Below are 17341 nucleotides of genomic sequence, written 5' to 3' on the forward strand. Positions count from 1 at the left end.
TAATTAAAGCAGACAGTGATCCCTGCCCTCGAAGAGCTTACATTTTAGTGAGAAAAGCATAAATAATAAAAGTGGCAGGGGAGTTCCCTGGCTGTCCAGTGGTTAGGACTCTGTGCTTCCACTGCAGGGAGTGCGAGGGAGTTCGATCCCTGGTCGGGGAAGGAAGATCCTTCATGCCACACGGTGCAGCCAAAAAAAAAAGTGACAGACCTATAAAATCAATAGGTGTTTTTATTAACTCAGTTAAGCAAATGATGGTTCAATGAAAAACTTACCAGATCACTTGTTCAACTACATTTGCTTTATCAACTTGACCTAATAATCTAATGAAATACAGTTTAGGAGGCAGAAATCTACTTATATGTATACATTTATCCTTCTCAGTATATTTTGTATTGATACAGGTCTATCATAGAACTTACTTTACTGTATCCAGCCCCACTTTTTCAGGAGGAGGGATGGGCTTCTTATTTATACTATAAGTGATAACACCTGGCCCTAATCCCTTCCCCCACCTCTCCTTCACACCATCTTCCCAACAGGAAATGTTTTTTGGGCCCCTGCATAGGGCCAAGAATCGTTCTAAGCTCTGTTAATAAGAAGATACATTTGAAAAATTCTCCACACAGGTAATTCATGCTCCAATGGGGAAGGCAAAGCATGTAGTTAGAATAGAAAGCTATTCGGTGAAAGTGGAGGTGAGTACCTGATGACCAGAGCTACGACCAGGTAATTATACTTGCAAGTGTGGAGGTGAGGAATGCAAGAAGTCGTTGACACTGACAGTCCCGTATCATTTTGAAGGAAGAGTCTAGTTTCCTGAGGTGTGCAGGTGCAAGAATTTAAGCCATTAAAACCTATTTAGAATGTTCACTAGTTTCTGTGAAGTTGAGATCTGTTGTCAGAGATGTTAATATATGTTGATCTGCCTTCAATAAGAGCTATAGAGGATGAAAAATATAGACAGTATATGCATATGCTAATTTCTGCCAATAGAGGGAACATCTAGTGTAATTCAATGTCTTATGTAAGACTGAAGATATCCTTATAGTTAGACAATAATTAAAGATGAGGATTGAAAAATCACCAGGATGGGATGTGTTTATGTTTCCCAGTTACAGGTATCAAATTTGACCTCTCTCATAAACACTGCTTTTTGTTTGAGAGAGGTGACTGTTAAAACACCTGCTTACCCTTCCTTAAAAACGCAGAGGAGGACCAGAGGGCCTAGATATCCTCTGTATTTATTGCTCTATAATGAGGACAAATGATTCTTAAAGATGCAGGATTTTTTTATAACCCATCAACCCTCTGACAGTTCTTTGTCCTCTTGTGATCCTAAGTCCTATTCCAAACCTTCAGTTGAAAAAAGGAAAGCAAGGGAGTAAAGACAAAAAGGAATAGTCAAAGGAATAGTCTACTTTGGTCCTTTTAGAAAGAGCTAAGGTGGATGAGGGGAGCCCGAATGGGAGCCAGCCAGTTTGGGGCTGTTTGTTGATATCTTAGAATACAAAGCATTTGTGCTGTAAAACAACTAATTTAAGTGACTTGATTTTTTTTATTATGTAATTTTTCCATGTTTTTCCTTGAAATTTCTTCTAGAAAAAAAATGTGAAATTTTATGCTAAGTGAAGGGGAAAGGGGATTTATTTAGGCTTGGTTATATCATCTTCTAGCCATTCCCCTTATTCCCTCCAAAGGAAAGAGTACTGCTGGGGGAGTGTGAAAAATGATATTCTATCTCTCTTCATACTTCACAGGAGCCAAGTAGCTCTTTCTAAGCTAATGAAGATGAGTCTATGTTCTCTGAAAACATATTTGGGACAATCACGACGTCCAGCTGTTGTTTCCAGTACTGGTTACTGACTTCTGGTAAAGGACATATTATAAGGCCGTAGATTGAAAAGGAAGTTGAACTTAGTCTTCTCACCATGACTTGTGGACCTTTAAGAAAGCAAGAAGGAAGAAGCACTTCTAAGTTGAGGCACTCAGGTACAGCAACGAGTAAAATATTTAATCGGGGGAAAATACCTTTTTGTTTTAATGGATTCTTTTCAATCCTCTTGATTTAATATCTGAGGAGTCTTCCAGTGCACTGTCCATTTCACTTAGATGCTCCTGAATAGCCGTGACCACTTCACTGGGGATAAACTTTAAGCCACTGATATCACCAAACACCTGAAAAGTGATGACAAAATGGCACATGTTAACTTACCACACTTCAAGGAAATATTTAGGCAGAATGAGCAAAACCTGTGATTTTTTCCCCTGAAAAAAAATTACAGCTTGGAAATGCCCTGAAATGCCATTATAGTTAACCTAATTCCACATTTTAACAGGAGTTTTCAATTTAGGTTTTATGGTTTGGTTCCATTTCTTTCTTCTTCTTTTTTTTTTTTTTTACATCTTTATTGGAGTATAATTGCTTTACAATGATGTGTTAGTTTCTGCTGTATAACAAAGTGAATCAGCTATATGTGTACATATATTTCCCATTTCTTTCTGACTTTAACAGTAATTTAATAATACAGCAAAAATATAAATAAGCATTTGTATAATATTTAGTAATACAGAGCACAGAGTCATAATTAGCAATTTAAACACATGTGAAAAGTGAATTATCCTAATCTTACAGAAACCAAAAAATATCAAAACAAAATACAAGACTGGGATTTTCTTTTTTGCAATTAATAACTTTCGTGTGATGAAATGGATAGAAAACAAAACTATCAGGGGAAAACATAGGACAGCATTCCTTTTAGAAGGAACTCATTGTCCCAAGAGAAGCTTTCTGTATATACAAGACTAATTATCTTTGAGCGCACAACTAGCAACCCTACCAACATCCTGTTTCACTTGTCACACAAAGTTTGGGTTTATTTTGGGCTGTTTATAAGAATCATCAATTTCACTGACTTCATCTGGCTCTCCTACATCTTGAAGGTACGCAACATTTCCAAGAATTCTGCTGAAGGACTGTTTTCCCCAGAACTTATAGTCTCTTGAACTGAAGGCCACCCCAATGAGAAAGGCAGGGACCCACATCTACATCCACTCTGGCAAACTGAATACATTTCTCTGGATAAGAAAGAGGACATCTACTGTAATTCCTACTTATGTGGGTTAATAAAAAACGTTCTGTGATTAAGCAGAAATAGATATTTGACATATACAACTAAATAATGTTGAGAAAAATAGCTGTCTTTGGACACCTTGATTTCTCCTTTTGTTGAATCTTTCTTATCAGGTTTTCTTAGAGTCCACTCCACCCACTGTTATCTAAAATTGTGTCGTACTTTTCCATTATTGCTTCCCTGTCATTCTTCTTCTTCTTTTATTTTTATTAGAGCTTTTTTTTTTTTTTTTTTTTTGGCTTGGCTATGAAACTTGCAGGATCTTAGCTCCCCGACCAGGGATGGAACCCAGGCCCTGGCAGTAAGAGAGCCGAATCTTAACCACTGGACCGCCAGGGAATTCTCTCCCGGTCATTGTTCTTAAACATCTCTCTTTTTTTCGTAATTTCATGATACACCTTTCTTTGCTTTTCTTAGTATATGATCTTTTTAAAACCTAAGTTTATTGGGAAACATTCTATACCACAACAGAATTTATTCGGTCTTCTTTCTTATCAAGACTATCTGAAAGTGTAACTCAGAGCTGCAATTCTAGAGCTTTGTCCATGCCTTCTGTGATACCTTACCATTTAGATCCTCATGTGGTGGAGCATGCCAACTGTTCTTGAAATTTCTGAAATGCACCTTCCTAATATCAAGTGGGGTGGCATTCAGCCTTCACCAGAATTAAGAATTCCAGAATGACAGTCACTTTCCCCTAAGTTGTCCTGCCATTCACGATCTTTCTTTGTTATTGAGAATTTGAATCAGAATAACAACTTCGGTCGCCACTTTATCCTCTAGGAAATGGATTATTGGGATGTTTCCTTACTCAGTAGTATGTCTTTATTAACAGGAATTCCTTAAAATGTCCGTATGGTGTGAGCAAGAAGGGACATGAGAGCAGGAGTGGTTTGATTTGCTCAGGATTCTAGGAACTTCCCCAGTTATCACCTGGACTAATTACCTGGAAGCATTTCTTTACCCTGATGCACAGGGCCATGGACTAACAGCATGGCGCCTGCTGGGATGAACTGGTTTTTTAAAAATCGCTCCTAAATTTTAAACTATTCCCCTTGTCCCCATCACAGCTGCCACCATAATGTGTCAAAAATGTACTTGTATAAAATGATCTGTACATCTATGTGAATATACATCAAATTAACAAATATACTTCAGCTTGACAGGTTTGGGAAAGAGGGACTAAAAATACAACTAGCTTTAATCATAATCGCTAATGAAACGTACCTGTCACTTCTTAGTTAATTGTTGTGCAAGACAATTCACTTTCCAATTACTCTGTCTGTTTAGAGTCACATATTTCAAGTGATTTGTGCTAGAAGAATACGCTCATAATATTATAATCATTCTTATTTTATGAGTTTCACTGATTACTGGGAATAAACATTGCTAGAAAGTAAATATTGCAAACAACTAAAATCTCACAACAAGCTTGTATTTAAATGTGCCCGTGCTTTGAAAATAAAACACAACCTAGTCTTGCAGCATTTTCCAAAGGCAGAAAATGACAGTGAACTATGATATCCATGTGACCTCATATTTCAAACCTATCTCTTTAAGTTACAGAGAGCATAGTTTGTGTAGCTATAGCCAAAAAGGTTATCAAAATGTTGGGCAAACTTCCCATTCATTGCAGTGGTGGCTTTCTGTTTGTCCTCCTTTTCTGGAGGGCAATTTGGAGATATATATTTTTGTGTATAAGAAATATGCTATCCTTTTAAATTCTCAGATTCTTTGGCCTAGTAATTCCACTGTCAGAATCTAGCTTTAAGAAATAATAAGGAACGTCAATGAAAATGGCCAAGAAAGAAACTTCAAAGTTTACCCATTCATAAAAGAAATTTTAAAAATGGTAAAAAAAAAATAAAAACCTCTCATGATCAACTTTTTTGGGGGAAAACTAGATCTAGAACACTATGGATGAGGCAAAAGCCACCGTGAACTTGGTTAGCCACTCATGTCCCCACCAGCACAGTGTTACAGATGTATGAATGTGAACGAATAGAGTGCAAGCTTGGGACGTCTCTGTGCCTATCGCTAGGCACTGTGACCGGCAAAGGGTTTCTGCAGAGACAGACAAGGGTCTTTCATGCGGTGTGGATGTATGGAGCTGGTGGTGAACAGAAACACCCATGGCCATGGAGTCAACATATGTGAGCTCTTTCTGCCTTGTGCTTGAAGCAGGACTGGCCTTCTCTGGTATAAAGAAGTCCCTGGATTTCTTAGAAATTGTGTTAAAACAGGCCTTAAGAAAGAGATAGCTAATTGACTGCTAATAAGGATAGATATACCCTCAAGTGTCTATTTAGAAAAACGGAGTTGACTTTATTTGCAGTCTATCTGGTAGAATGGGTCATACGCAGCTCCCCAAAACACACATTGATAAGGTTTTTCTTTTTTTCTTCTTATAGAATGTTTTCTCCCTCTAAGTTCATAATTACCTTATTTTTTCGTTTCTTTTTAAAGTATATCTTTATTACTAATACTTCCCAAGCTAACAGATTATTTTTATTTTTTTTACATCTTTATTGGAGTATAATTGCTTTACAATGGTGTGTTACTTTCTGCTGTATAACAAAGTGAATCAGTTATACATATACATATGTCCCCATATCTCTTCCCTCTTGCGTCTCCCTCCCTCCCACCCCCCCCATCCCACCCACATTGATAAGGTTTTAGTGAGAGGCCGTTATAAAGATGGTAAGGAGGCTGCGGAGGAGGAATCATAAAGCAGATATAACATTCGGACAGATTTTGTTTTAATTTGCCAACTTAACAGAGGACCGGCGTATGCATAGCACTAATTCACTGACAGCAATATTTGGAGGCCTAGTTAAACTCATTATGGCTCCATAGCGAAATAAATTTTTTCTTCAACAGAATTCAGATCTCTGTACCTGAACTACAGGAATCTAAACTAGGGGTAAAGAGTCTTAAAATTAGATTACAATTGTAGATTTCAAAATATATATATATATATATATATATATATATATAACTAGAAATAATATGACAGACTAAATAATAGGTTGAATCAGCATTATTTTAGAGAAAGGAAGTTTTGCATTTTGAAAAAGTAGAGCACAGATGTTAATTTCCTGAAACAGTTAAATAAGGGCTGACATTTGGATGAATTCTCTGGGATTTAGTGATGATGGCGTGTTGGCAGTGGTGGCCATGTTGATCACCACTGCTGTGAAAATAATAAGCCAAAGTACGCAGTCCTTTCATTTTTTCATATACTTTACTTGGTTGTAAAATAAAGAATATTCAGTGTTCTTAAGATTAAATATCTGAATATTGCTTCTGAAGGAGCAGCTGTCACCTTAAATCTAAAGTCTAGTTTGTTTACTGGCTGCATTTTATATCCTTTTGAAAATGACACAAAATGGCTATGAAATCATCGTTAAGTATTCTACAGGGGAATATAAACGCCCTTTGGTTACAGTGCATGTATCTTTATACATAATTTCCAGTTTATTTATAATTCCTGGAATTATGTAAAAAGCCGTTTCTCATAAAGGTGAAAACGCTAGATGTTTCTGAGTTGTAATTTAGCATCAGAGTCAAGATTGTTTCAGAAAAAAGCTAGTGTTACTCTTTCATGCCTTTTAAGTGTCACTCGGCATATACTATATGTGATTTTGCACATAAAATAAACTTATATGCTTTTATGTCAGTGTTTTAGTAAATGTAAATGCGATTAAAATAATTTATAGGATACAAATATGTAAAAATAATTGACACTAAGCAACTGGTTTTTACATTGTTTAATCATATTATTATTAAATAATTATTTCAGGTCATTATAGAAGAACTTGTTCCATAAACTGAAAAGGAAAAAACTACTTCTGTATCTATGGATTCTTAGAAGAAATCAATTCATTTGTAGATAGTTCTTAATATTGACACAATTACAAAATGCACCAAAATATTTTCATGGTATTTCTGTACATAAGTAGAAGGAAAACTCATTATGTTTAGGGTTTTGTGGCTTATTTTGCTTTGTTCATGAGTGAATTATCTTTGACTTTTTAAGAAATCAGTGTTAGGCAGCCTTGTCATATAGAATCAAGATAAAAATCACTGATTAGTAGTATCATGGCATATTCTGAAATGCTCAAGCACTGACTGTTGGATGCATGGCTTTAAAATATATTTCAAATGAAAGGTACAAACTTCCAGTTATAAGATAAATAAATACTAGAGAGAAAATGTAGAGCACGATGACTGTAGTTAACACTGCTGTGTGACATAGAAGAAAGTTGTTAAGAGAGTAGATCCTAAGAGCTCTCATCACAAAGAGAATTTTGTTATTTTCATTTTATCGTATCTGTATGAGATGATGAACATTGAACCTATTACGTTAATGTTTTTATACCTTAAGTTTATGCAGTGATGTATGTCAATCATTCCTTAATAAAACCGGGAAAAAATAGATATATTTATAAAGCAAAAAACTCAAAAATTTTCCAAGTCTATAGTAACTTAAGATTAAGAAATAAAAAGAAGCATAAAAATAGTTTTCACATTTAGAGGGTCACCTTTCAAGTTACGGTTTCCAAATTCCAATTCAATAAGAAAAAAATATACAGAAGTAAAAGTGAACATATTTTTACTCAGCGTAAAACATTCATTCTTTATTGACTGTGCGATAAAGATTTAATTTTTCACCTCTATAATTTTTATATTAGATATTTAACTATATGTTTCAGTTAGCATGTCAAGGCTTATTTTTTAAACTGCTTCTTTATACTTAATATACCTTTTAAAACATTTCCTATGACGTAGAATCCCAAGACATTTTTCTTCTCCAATATATCCTATGAATATGTATTATTTCTGATAGACATATAAATGCAATAATAGAACAAATCTTTCCTACAACTTTCATAAGTTCAATTATTTGGAGAGTCAAAGGAAATCTAAGATGCTGAAAATTATTTTATGAGTAAATATTTTCAAAAATATGTATGTGATTATTCTTTTTCTTACATATGCAAATAAAAATATATGGTCTATAAAAACAGGAACTACCAATGAATAATTGTCTCAAATTATGAGTACAGATGAAGTATGGAGAAATTTAATATTTACAAGATTGAACAAAAGAAGTTATTTTAGAAAAGACCTGCAGTAACTTTAAAATGTTTTCTAAAATCACATCTTAATACGTAATAGGTACAATCAAAGTAGTTCTTCATAATTTTCTAAAGAAACCAAACATAGTTTTACTAAAATTAATTTAGTCACTAACAGTTATTTTTTGACCCATGAAAATAGGTCAAATAAGAAAATAGCTTTTTAGAAGTAAATAGCACATTTTCTGAAAATGTGTCTGAAATCTGTTGTATTTATTTTAAAATTATAGTGTGCTAATTTTTTTAAAAACGATGCTATTTTCCTCTTACAGGTTACCAATTATATATATAAATAATAAAGCAAGCCTGCCGTGAGAACCATCTAGCTTAGTTTTGTGAAAAGCAAACCATGTCATAGCAAGTCACACTGACCTAATTATTATAGACAAATAAAATCACTTATTTTGACACATACATATGGGAATAATAATTTTGTCAAGTAATTTTAAAATAGAGATAAATCCCTGTATATACTTAATATATATTTAAGTGATTAGTAAATGTGTCTATTTTAAGACTTTTCATGGTAGTATGATAGGAGAATGTCTTATAAGTGCCATTATATTCTAATTTTAGCCTGAAAATTGAATTCTTCTTTGCTTTTGCATTGTTTTTTTATAATATGTTGTTTAAAATGGGGTCTATGTTTTAGATACGACAGAATGATGTCCCTCTACAGTTTACTGCAACAGTCAATCATTCTTCAGGAAAAGAGGTGGCAACATAATACCAGGAACTTATTTTTAAAAAATCAATTGAAGTGACAGCTGTTAACTTTGAACTTGAAAACCCAAAATAAAAGACAATCCTGTCCTTGACATTTTTAACAATATTTTATGCAAAGCCATAAGTACTGCTATTACTACTTCATGTTAATGTATATTTTCAATAGTGTCATGTAAGCAATTGTGCCCCAAATGTGCCCCAAAGATTTACTGCACCTTCTCATGCAGGTGTTGTGCACAAAATATAAAGTTTTCTAAACTTGGGAAATGAAAACGGGACTTTCTTCTATTTGCAGAAATGAGTTAATTTTAATATTTTCTTTAGGCCAGTTTAAACTACGCACGATGAGAAACACAGGGATGGCTTTGCCCCTTCCCATGAACAATGACTTTCAACAAATGGAAAAACTGGATGGAGGAATTCCCAACAATTTACATGTTTAATGAATAACTTCTGTAGACCCAGAGTTTTCAGTATTTTCCTATTGATTTCCCTTCCACATTTTTGTGTATTTCTCTCTCTCTCTCAAACACACACACAGCAAATTAGTCATTGTAACAGATGGATATGGGAATTTCCAATAACAATAAATAGTCTTTTCTGGAAGATGTTACAATAGAAGAGTTAAAACTGAAAACTCTCAGTTATTTGTATTCTGTTTTTGCCGTGCAAGTCATTGATTCAAGGACAGAATACGATTCTTCCCTCCATTTACTCAAAGCTTCATGCAGGCTTGCAAGATAAAGCTTCCTCTGCTGCCTTCTCGCCGAGGGTCATACAAGTGAGGCTCGGCCCCTCTACACCTGCTCTCCCCACCGGTGGTCACTCAATTCCATGAGTGGGAGAAGAATCCGGAGTTGAGTCAAACCCATCTAATCATAAATTGTGGTTCCGTGTTTTGTTTTCACCTTTCTTCTCCTGCTGCTTTTTCCATCAGCAGAGCACTTAATAAAATCACTAATTGGTTAAGCTGTTATTTAGGCAAGTATTAATATTCTCATTTTGCAGACAAGGAATCAGGCCTCCTGCTGTGTATCTCCTGGCACTGGGTAAGGAGCTCTTCAGATGGGAGATTCAAAGTAGGTGAGCCCGTCCTCCTGAGGCTGAGAGATTCGCCGGAAGCCGCTCGGCAGGGCCTCACAGAGACTCTGTTAGATCGCTGAGCTCCTGACTCCCATTCCTCTGCTCAGACCACCAGGCGACACCGCCTCTAACGACAGAGAAACCCTTTTCCCATTCCGCCCCAACGAATGCTCCAAGGGCTTTCTTAATTGCGATGGATACCCTGGGATCGGGAAGCTTATTTGTGATTTGATGAGTCTGCACCAGTCTTGCCTGGGTTTCTAGGTTTTGTGGCACTAAAAACTTTAGAAAAACTTTGTACTTAAAAAGAAAAAAAAAAAAAACCTCAAGCTACGGAACGGAGACAAAGCATTACAGGTACACACTACCGTATATAAAATAGATAACCAACAAGGACCTACTGTACAGCACAGGGGAACTCGATATTTTGTAATAAACTATATGGGAAAAGAATCTGAAAAAGAATAGATATGTGTATGTATATATATATAACTGAATCACTGCTGTACATGAAATTAACACGATATACTGTAAATCAACTATACTTCAATATAAAGTTAATTCATGAATTAATTTAAAAAGTATTCCTCTGCGGAGAGTCCATGGCATTGCCCAGCCTCAGAGGAGTTGACAAAAAGATAATTCAAGAGAGGCCCTCACCTCCTGACAGACCAATGACCATCTCGGACAAGCGTGGAGGGGATTTTATTTTTTAAGTTAAATACGTAGAACACTGTAAGATCTGTGTCATCTTCGTCACGGGCCCAGATGAAAAAAAAGTGGTGAACATAAATCCATAGGAAAGATAGTTTGTAATAATATAACTTCTATTTCAATCTGATGGAATCTGACCTTTTCAGTGCAGAAATCATACTGTTCCAAAAACCATGGCTTTTCACAAAAAAATGAAAAACTTGAAGATAACGTGCTTCGAAACTCAAATTGCTAAGGTTTTCTTGAGGAAAAAAAAAGAAAGAAAAGGTTAACACGTGACCTATCTTTCATATCAGAATTCGGAGAGACTTAGAAATCACTGTCGTCACAAGCTAGAGCTGTGTTAGATGCAGAAGGAGCTCGGAACACTAGGTACTCTATTTTACAACCACCCTAAAACTTCTGAGAATAGAGTTCAGGTTATAAAGGTGAAGCAGAATTTCACCCATTTTTGTTTCATGTTTGTTGCCAGATCTAATTTGTAAATATTAAATTAGGTCTAGAGGCAGCTACCTGTTTCTTCCCCTATCAGAATAGCCCATCAAAATACAGCATGGATCTTACAGGTATTGCTAGACGGATCTGAGTCATTTCCTAAGCATAGGTGCCCTCAATTCGCATAATATGGGCGTTAGTGGAAAAGGTCTCATGGTACATAATTAACCATCAAGTAGCATAATTTGACATCCAGAAATTCAAGGCAACTTAATAGGTTTCCCTGAGCAACAGCTTTGTGCCTAGTACAGAGACAGGGACTTCAAAGGTAGGAGTTAACTCTAATCCAAGTAGATGACTACTTAGAAACTACAATTTTCAAAGTTTAATAGATGTGTCTTCAGTCCGGAAAGTATAATCTATCTAGGTGCTGTGGTTGGAAATTTCTTTACCATGCATACATCTTTGGGAAAGATAATACATGAATTTCACTTCTCACTGAAGCTGCAAAAGACCAGTCTCAAATCCATTCCAATTTCAGATTTTATAGCTCAGAAAGCCAGTGATAGATCAGATGTGCCCGTTAGGGGTCAGGAGAGATATAAAAGAAAGTAGGAAGATTGTTGAGTAGGCTGAAAGAAAACCTGCCTAGTCTTCAATATGCTCTGGGACTGGGATGATTTGACGGTTCCTGTCCTCTGGGACACGCAATTTAATACTGGAAACAAGTTTAGAAAGGCTAACGAATAAAATCTAGTGCTCCTAAAAAAGTGTCAGAGAAGGTGCAAAGAGGCTAGGTCCCTTCAAAATGGATTTCATAGAGGACAAAGCAGGTAACATAAAGCACAAAGAAATAAGTGGGTAGGCTTTAGACTCGGACTGCAGAGGGAGTGGGACCCTGTGCCTTTGCTGAGATCTGAAAAAAGGGGGAACGCTGGTTTAGTATTTGTTAGCATCTCTGTTGGGAACAGGCTTAGCGGGGTCCAGACACACTTCCACCATCATATAATCCAACAGTGTGGAAAACACAGGCAACCAAAACCAGATGGGTCAATAACACCTCCTGCCCCACCTCTCAATCCTTCTAGAACCTACTTTATTTAATCTTTAGCATAATGTTACTACGTTTGAAAAAACGTTGAATGAATTTAATTGTGCGTGATCCACAATACTCTGAACTGTTTATTGTGCCCTTTTTAAAAAGAACTAAAATATATTGCCAATGTTATCTCGTTCATCTGTCCCAAATACCTGTGAGGCAGGTAGTATGAGTATTTATAACCCAGTTTTACAGATAAGGATATAGGCAGAGGAGTGGGAAATGACTAAACCAAGGTCCTAGCGCACATGCAGGAGCGAGTGAATTAAAGCCCTGATGATTGCTTTGCTTATGAGAACAGGTCACCTTGAACCTCAGCTTCCCAGTCGGACCCAAGGACTACAAGCTGCAAGATGTTTTGCAGCAGAAGGGCAGATATCCCTGGCATCCTGGCTTCTCCAGTTTGTTCAGCTCATGGTGTGCAAACATCTTTATGCACACGCTTGTGTAAATTTTAAAAACAAAATAAGCCCTGGCAGTTTTGTCCCACAAAGAGGTTTCTAAAGCAGATGTTGCCAAAGTCTGAAAAAGATCATACACAGAAGTGCCAATACCAGCCCGGGACCCAAGCCCGCAAAGAATTATGTGGGATATAGTTCTCATCCACCTACCTGCTGCCTTGCTACAATATACACAATCCCCTCTTATATCAGGGAAAAGGAGGTGAAATGATGCGGACCCTTGTCTAGCACATCTCTGTTTCTCTGAGTAGCGAGCCCACGAGAATCACTCAAGTACCAAACTCCGTCATGGGCTGGTTTTGTAGAAAGGAGAAGCACCCTAGCTGCAAGGCGGAGCTCTAAACAATTAAAAAGTTCTTCAAGGTTTATTCAAAGGGCCTTTTATGAAGACACACTTTCATCAACTTCATAACAGAAACAGCAATAGCTAAATTCCATAGGGAAAGTGTGATGCGAACAGAAAGGTTCTTACTCTGCAAATTCTTAACAACGTAGTATTGTGCCACTGCAAAGTGAGTTTCATGCCACCAAGACCAGGGAATCGAATGTGATACACATCTGAATTCTCCTTCTCCATCCTTCATTCTCTCCAAATAAAGGGAAATAACACTCTTTCTGACTTCATTATTCAACAGCAATTCTGATGCTAATGGGAGCCTCAGGTTTCAACATGCCCTGCAGTTTGGATTCTGAGACTTTGAGGCAACATAAGAGATGTTTTTTAACAAACTCAGCTCACCTAAAGACTGACATTTTAGGAGGAAACATGACTTTAGGATCTTTGCCAAATACTACTCTAAAAAGTTTTTAAAGATTTAGAGAATGGAGGCTTTCCTTTATTTTTTTAAGATTTGTCTCATGGAAGAAATACGAAATTGCACCATCTCGTTCATTTTGTGTGAGATCATCTAAGCAAAGAGCTGTGTACTTTCCTGTGGCATCGAAGTATCTATGGACTGAGATATTTCTTCTTCATCAATCCGCTGATGTTTCCAAATATTGACTGAGTCAAAGTTATTGCAGGCAGAATCCTGAATTATTTCACGTGATTTTTTTCCTGCCTTTCTTCCAATAGCTCAGAAACATTTTTTTTTCTTATGCGGTACTTTCGTTTCTTTAGGAAAACACTAAAATACATCTTCACGTCCTCTACAGTACTAAAAGCATCAGTTATGGTATGTTTGCAAAGTAGTTTTGAAGCCTTTTAAATCAAGTATAAACACACTCACATTCACGCACTACGACATACACAGCATTTGCATTAAAATATTTTCATATATACTCACCTCAACAATTGCACCACTAGGGAGCCTAAGAAAATGGCGGTACAGCTCTTGGAACCCACTGGGATAAACAGTGTACACTGCTATATGAGAAGTAACATCTCCTGGACCAAGTGCAGACACAGAAGTTTCATTTTGCTGTTGGAGGTCACAGCTGGAGATGCTGGACTGGACGCCGCCATGGCTTTTCCAGATATAATCATACACTGCCACCTAGTGAGACACAGAGGCCCCCCACCCCACCCCCCAGCCCCAGAAAAGAAGAGAAAAAAATTAATTAACTTCTGGCAAGAGCATAACCAATTTTAAATGATTCTGCAATAAATCTGCAAGTCTCTGCCATCTGCAGTGCCTGTACTCCATTCCATGCATATTTTTATGACATATATCTAAATAGTGAAGGAAGGCAAATCCCCGGTGTGTGCTCCGAAAAGTTAATTCTACACAGATGAAGCTGTAATTGGCTCCCATATTAACCCAGAGTAGGAAGATCAAGCAGGCTGCGGCAATGACAGTGTTGATTAAAAAAAAAAATGCTTACGAATGGTTTTATGAATGAGTGTTTGTGCTTTCCCATCCAAAATAAATCTTTGCTCTTTTTTGCTTCTTCGTAGTGTGCTAGGTGCTAAGTCTCTGGCAACACCAAAACAGGGGGCAAGATAAATTAAAGATACATTTTACCGAAGTGCACAGGGCAGGATTTTTGCATACTTTATGTGTTTACCTATTATTTTTTCTTTGTGACGATTCCATTGTTCAATACAACACACCTTGTGGGGACTTCAGTAACATTAATTGAAATATGAATGAGTTCAAAAAACACTGTTCTATTGCTGGTCTAAAATATTGGCAGTGAAAGATTAGATTATACCGCTGTAAAGATTTTTTGAGGCTGAAAAACCTTCTAGTCACCAGATATCTTTGTTATCTTTTCCTGCAACTGCTGAGCTACAGAAATGCTTTCTAAAATTTTCAGTTTCCATATTCACATACTCCAGTCATTTCAGAGGTAAATAAAGGAAAGTATTCAATTGATTTCTTTCTTCACTGGCTCTGAGTCGGGAGGCATTTATCTATTGTGGCAGAAAGTCCATGTCAAACACATTCTCCAAAGTTAACTCCTTCTAAGATAATTTACAAGTACGTTGAATCCTCAATAATATGGAAAGTTTCAATAATGTGATAGAAAGTTCTGGCCAATTATTATTTAATTCAAGTCTATAATTGACAAACTTTCAAGATTCTAGCTAGTGATTTTTTTTCTTTGAAAATAAAAAGGTAAGATTAAAATCTGGATGAACAGGTAAAGAAGCAATAAATGTCTTGAAATAGCTTGAATGAGAGAAAAGATTAAAGTTGGATACAATTAAAAACAGACATTGGGCTTCCCTGGTGGCGCAGTGGTTGAAAGTCCGCCTGCCGATGCAGGGGACACGGGTTCGTGCCCCGGTCCGGGAAGATCCCACATGCCGCGGAGCGGCTGGGCCCGTGAGCCATGGCCGCTGAGCCTGCGCGTCCGGAGCCTGTGCTCCGCAATGGGAGAGGCCACAACAGTGAGAGGCCCGCGTACCGCAAAAAAAACAAAAAACAGACATTTATTGAGGATCCGTTCTACGTTAGGTTTTGAGAAAATATAAACTTCGGGAACTAACCACCTACCAGGAATTCACAATAAGAGATTGGCATACATTTAACTTAAAGCAAGTTTGATTGTGATGAGTGCACAGAAGCAACTTAACCGAGGAGACAAGGAGGCTTGATTTGGGTCTCAAAACCTTAGCGGGATTTCAACAGGTATGAAAAGGGCCATGGGTGTGTCCAGCACTGAGATGCAAAAGTGCATGGCGGGCTCAAGGGCCAATCCACAGTCCAGCCTAGAAACATCATTTGTACTGTGAAGATGCAGGATACTCTACTAAGGTATTTGTAATGTAATCCATAAAGGGGAGAAGCTATTGGAGGTTTCTGGGCAGAAGACAGGCTTGATTTGACTTGTATTTTAGAGTAGTAGAGCTAAAGGCAGAATGCCAGGTAGACCAGAGGATGACAGATTGGAGACCATCTCACCAAAAGTAGGTGATGAGACCCTGCATTTGGGCAGTGACAGTTGGACTGGAGACAGAGTCAATGATTTCTTTTTCTGAGATAGAATCATCAGAGTTTGGTTGCTAGCTGTGAGCTTTGAGTGATAGAGACACCTCAAGGTGACAACAGGTGCAAGAGCCCACTGGACAGGGATGCCACTGCAATGAGACCATAGCAAGCAGGCAGGACAGGTTTGAAGACAGCACTGACTACATCTAAAGAAAGAATTTATTAAGCTATGTCAAAACTGTGGGAGCAACGATGGGGACATGAATCCATTTATATAATTAATTTTTAATCTGCATGATCGCCTGGTGAGGTTGTTTAGCAACACCACAACATCCTCAGGTAAAATCAGGAGGTGGATGATGGCAGGCTGCTCCTTCGGGCCCCTCAAGAAGTCTGTGCTTGGAGCCAGGATCAGAACTGAAGGCTCCTGGCTGCACACGCAGCTCCAGCCCAGGTATTACACATGTCTCTGATGTCTCCCAGCCTTTGGATGTAAAAGGATAAACTTCAGGCAAAGCAGAGCAAAAGAAATGAGATGAGAATAAGCATGCCATGTCCTGGAGAGCCATGGGGTTTCCGCTTATTCTACGAAGTGTTTGGTGGGGTGAAAGTCAGCTGGGAGCCTTGGTGGATGGGAGCCTCTCTGTCTTGGAAATTCAGTATAAAACAAACCCATCTTGCACCCCTGGACACCTGCAAGCTAAAGGACTATGAAGATGTCTACATTGGCCTGAAAAGGAGTAACTCTTGCTTTGGAAGATGTTTCCTTTTAGAAGGTAAGTGACCTTGAAAATGTGGGCAGTAAACTGTGCAGAGTAGACTTTTAGAAATAATTCTTATTTTCTTTGATATGCATGTCCTTCTTCCTCTCCTTTTCAACCATCTCTAATCTGAGGAAAGAGAGGAGTGAATTGCCTTCTACCCAGAGGCATCCTTGACTGACCAGGGTCTAGGAAGAAAAGGGGTGGGTAGACTAGAAAGTAAGTCAGCATTATTGAGTGGCAGGTCTGAAGGTAGGCAGTTCACACATACACACACACACACACACACACACGCACACGCGCGCTTTTTGTTTGTTTGTTTATGTTGCAACTCTGTCAGGTTGGTATTACTATTCCCATTTTATAGACAAGGAAACTGAGGCTCGGAAATGTTAAATAACTTGCCCAAA

The 17341-nt window shown here is 37.5% G+C and overlaps 1 protein-coding gene across 1 annotated transcript in view; it reads right to left on the reverse strand.

Annotated features, from left to right (window-relative positions):
- Nucleotides 1–2040: 2040 nt before the first annotated feature.
- Nucleotides 2041–17341, reverse strand: part of LOC309829089 (uncharacterized protein) — a gene marked incomplete at both ends in the record, with an annotated part of 261042 nt that continues 245741 nt past the window's right edge. Inside the window, 2 exons of the mRNA XM_082664789.1 lie at nucleotides 2041–2178; nucleotides 14080–14289. Of these exons, the coding sequence (XP_082520915.1) occupies nucleotides 2041–2178; nucleotides 14080–14289 (348 nt within the window). The remainder of the gene's footprint in view (nucleotides 2179–14079; nucleotides 14290–17341) is intronic.

The sequence above is a fragment of the Grampus griseus genome (genome assembly GCF_964374135.1).
Source record: "Grampus griseus genome assembly, chromosome: 10".
NCBI lineage: Eukaryota > Metazoa > Chordata > Mammalia > Artiodactyla > Delphinidae > Grampus > Grampus griseus.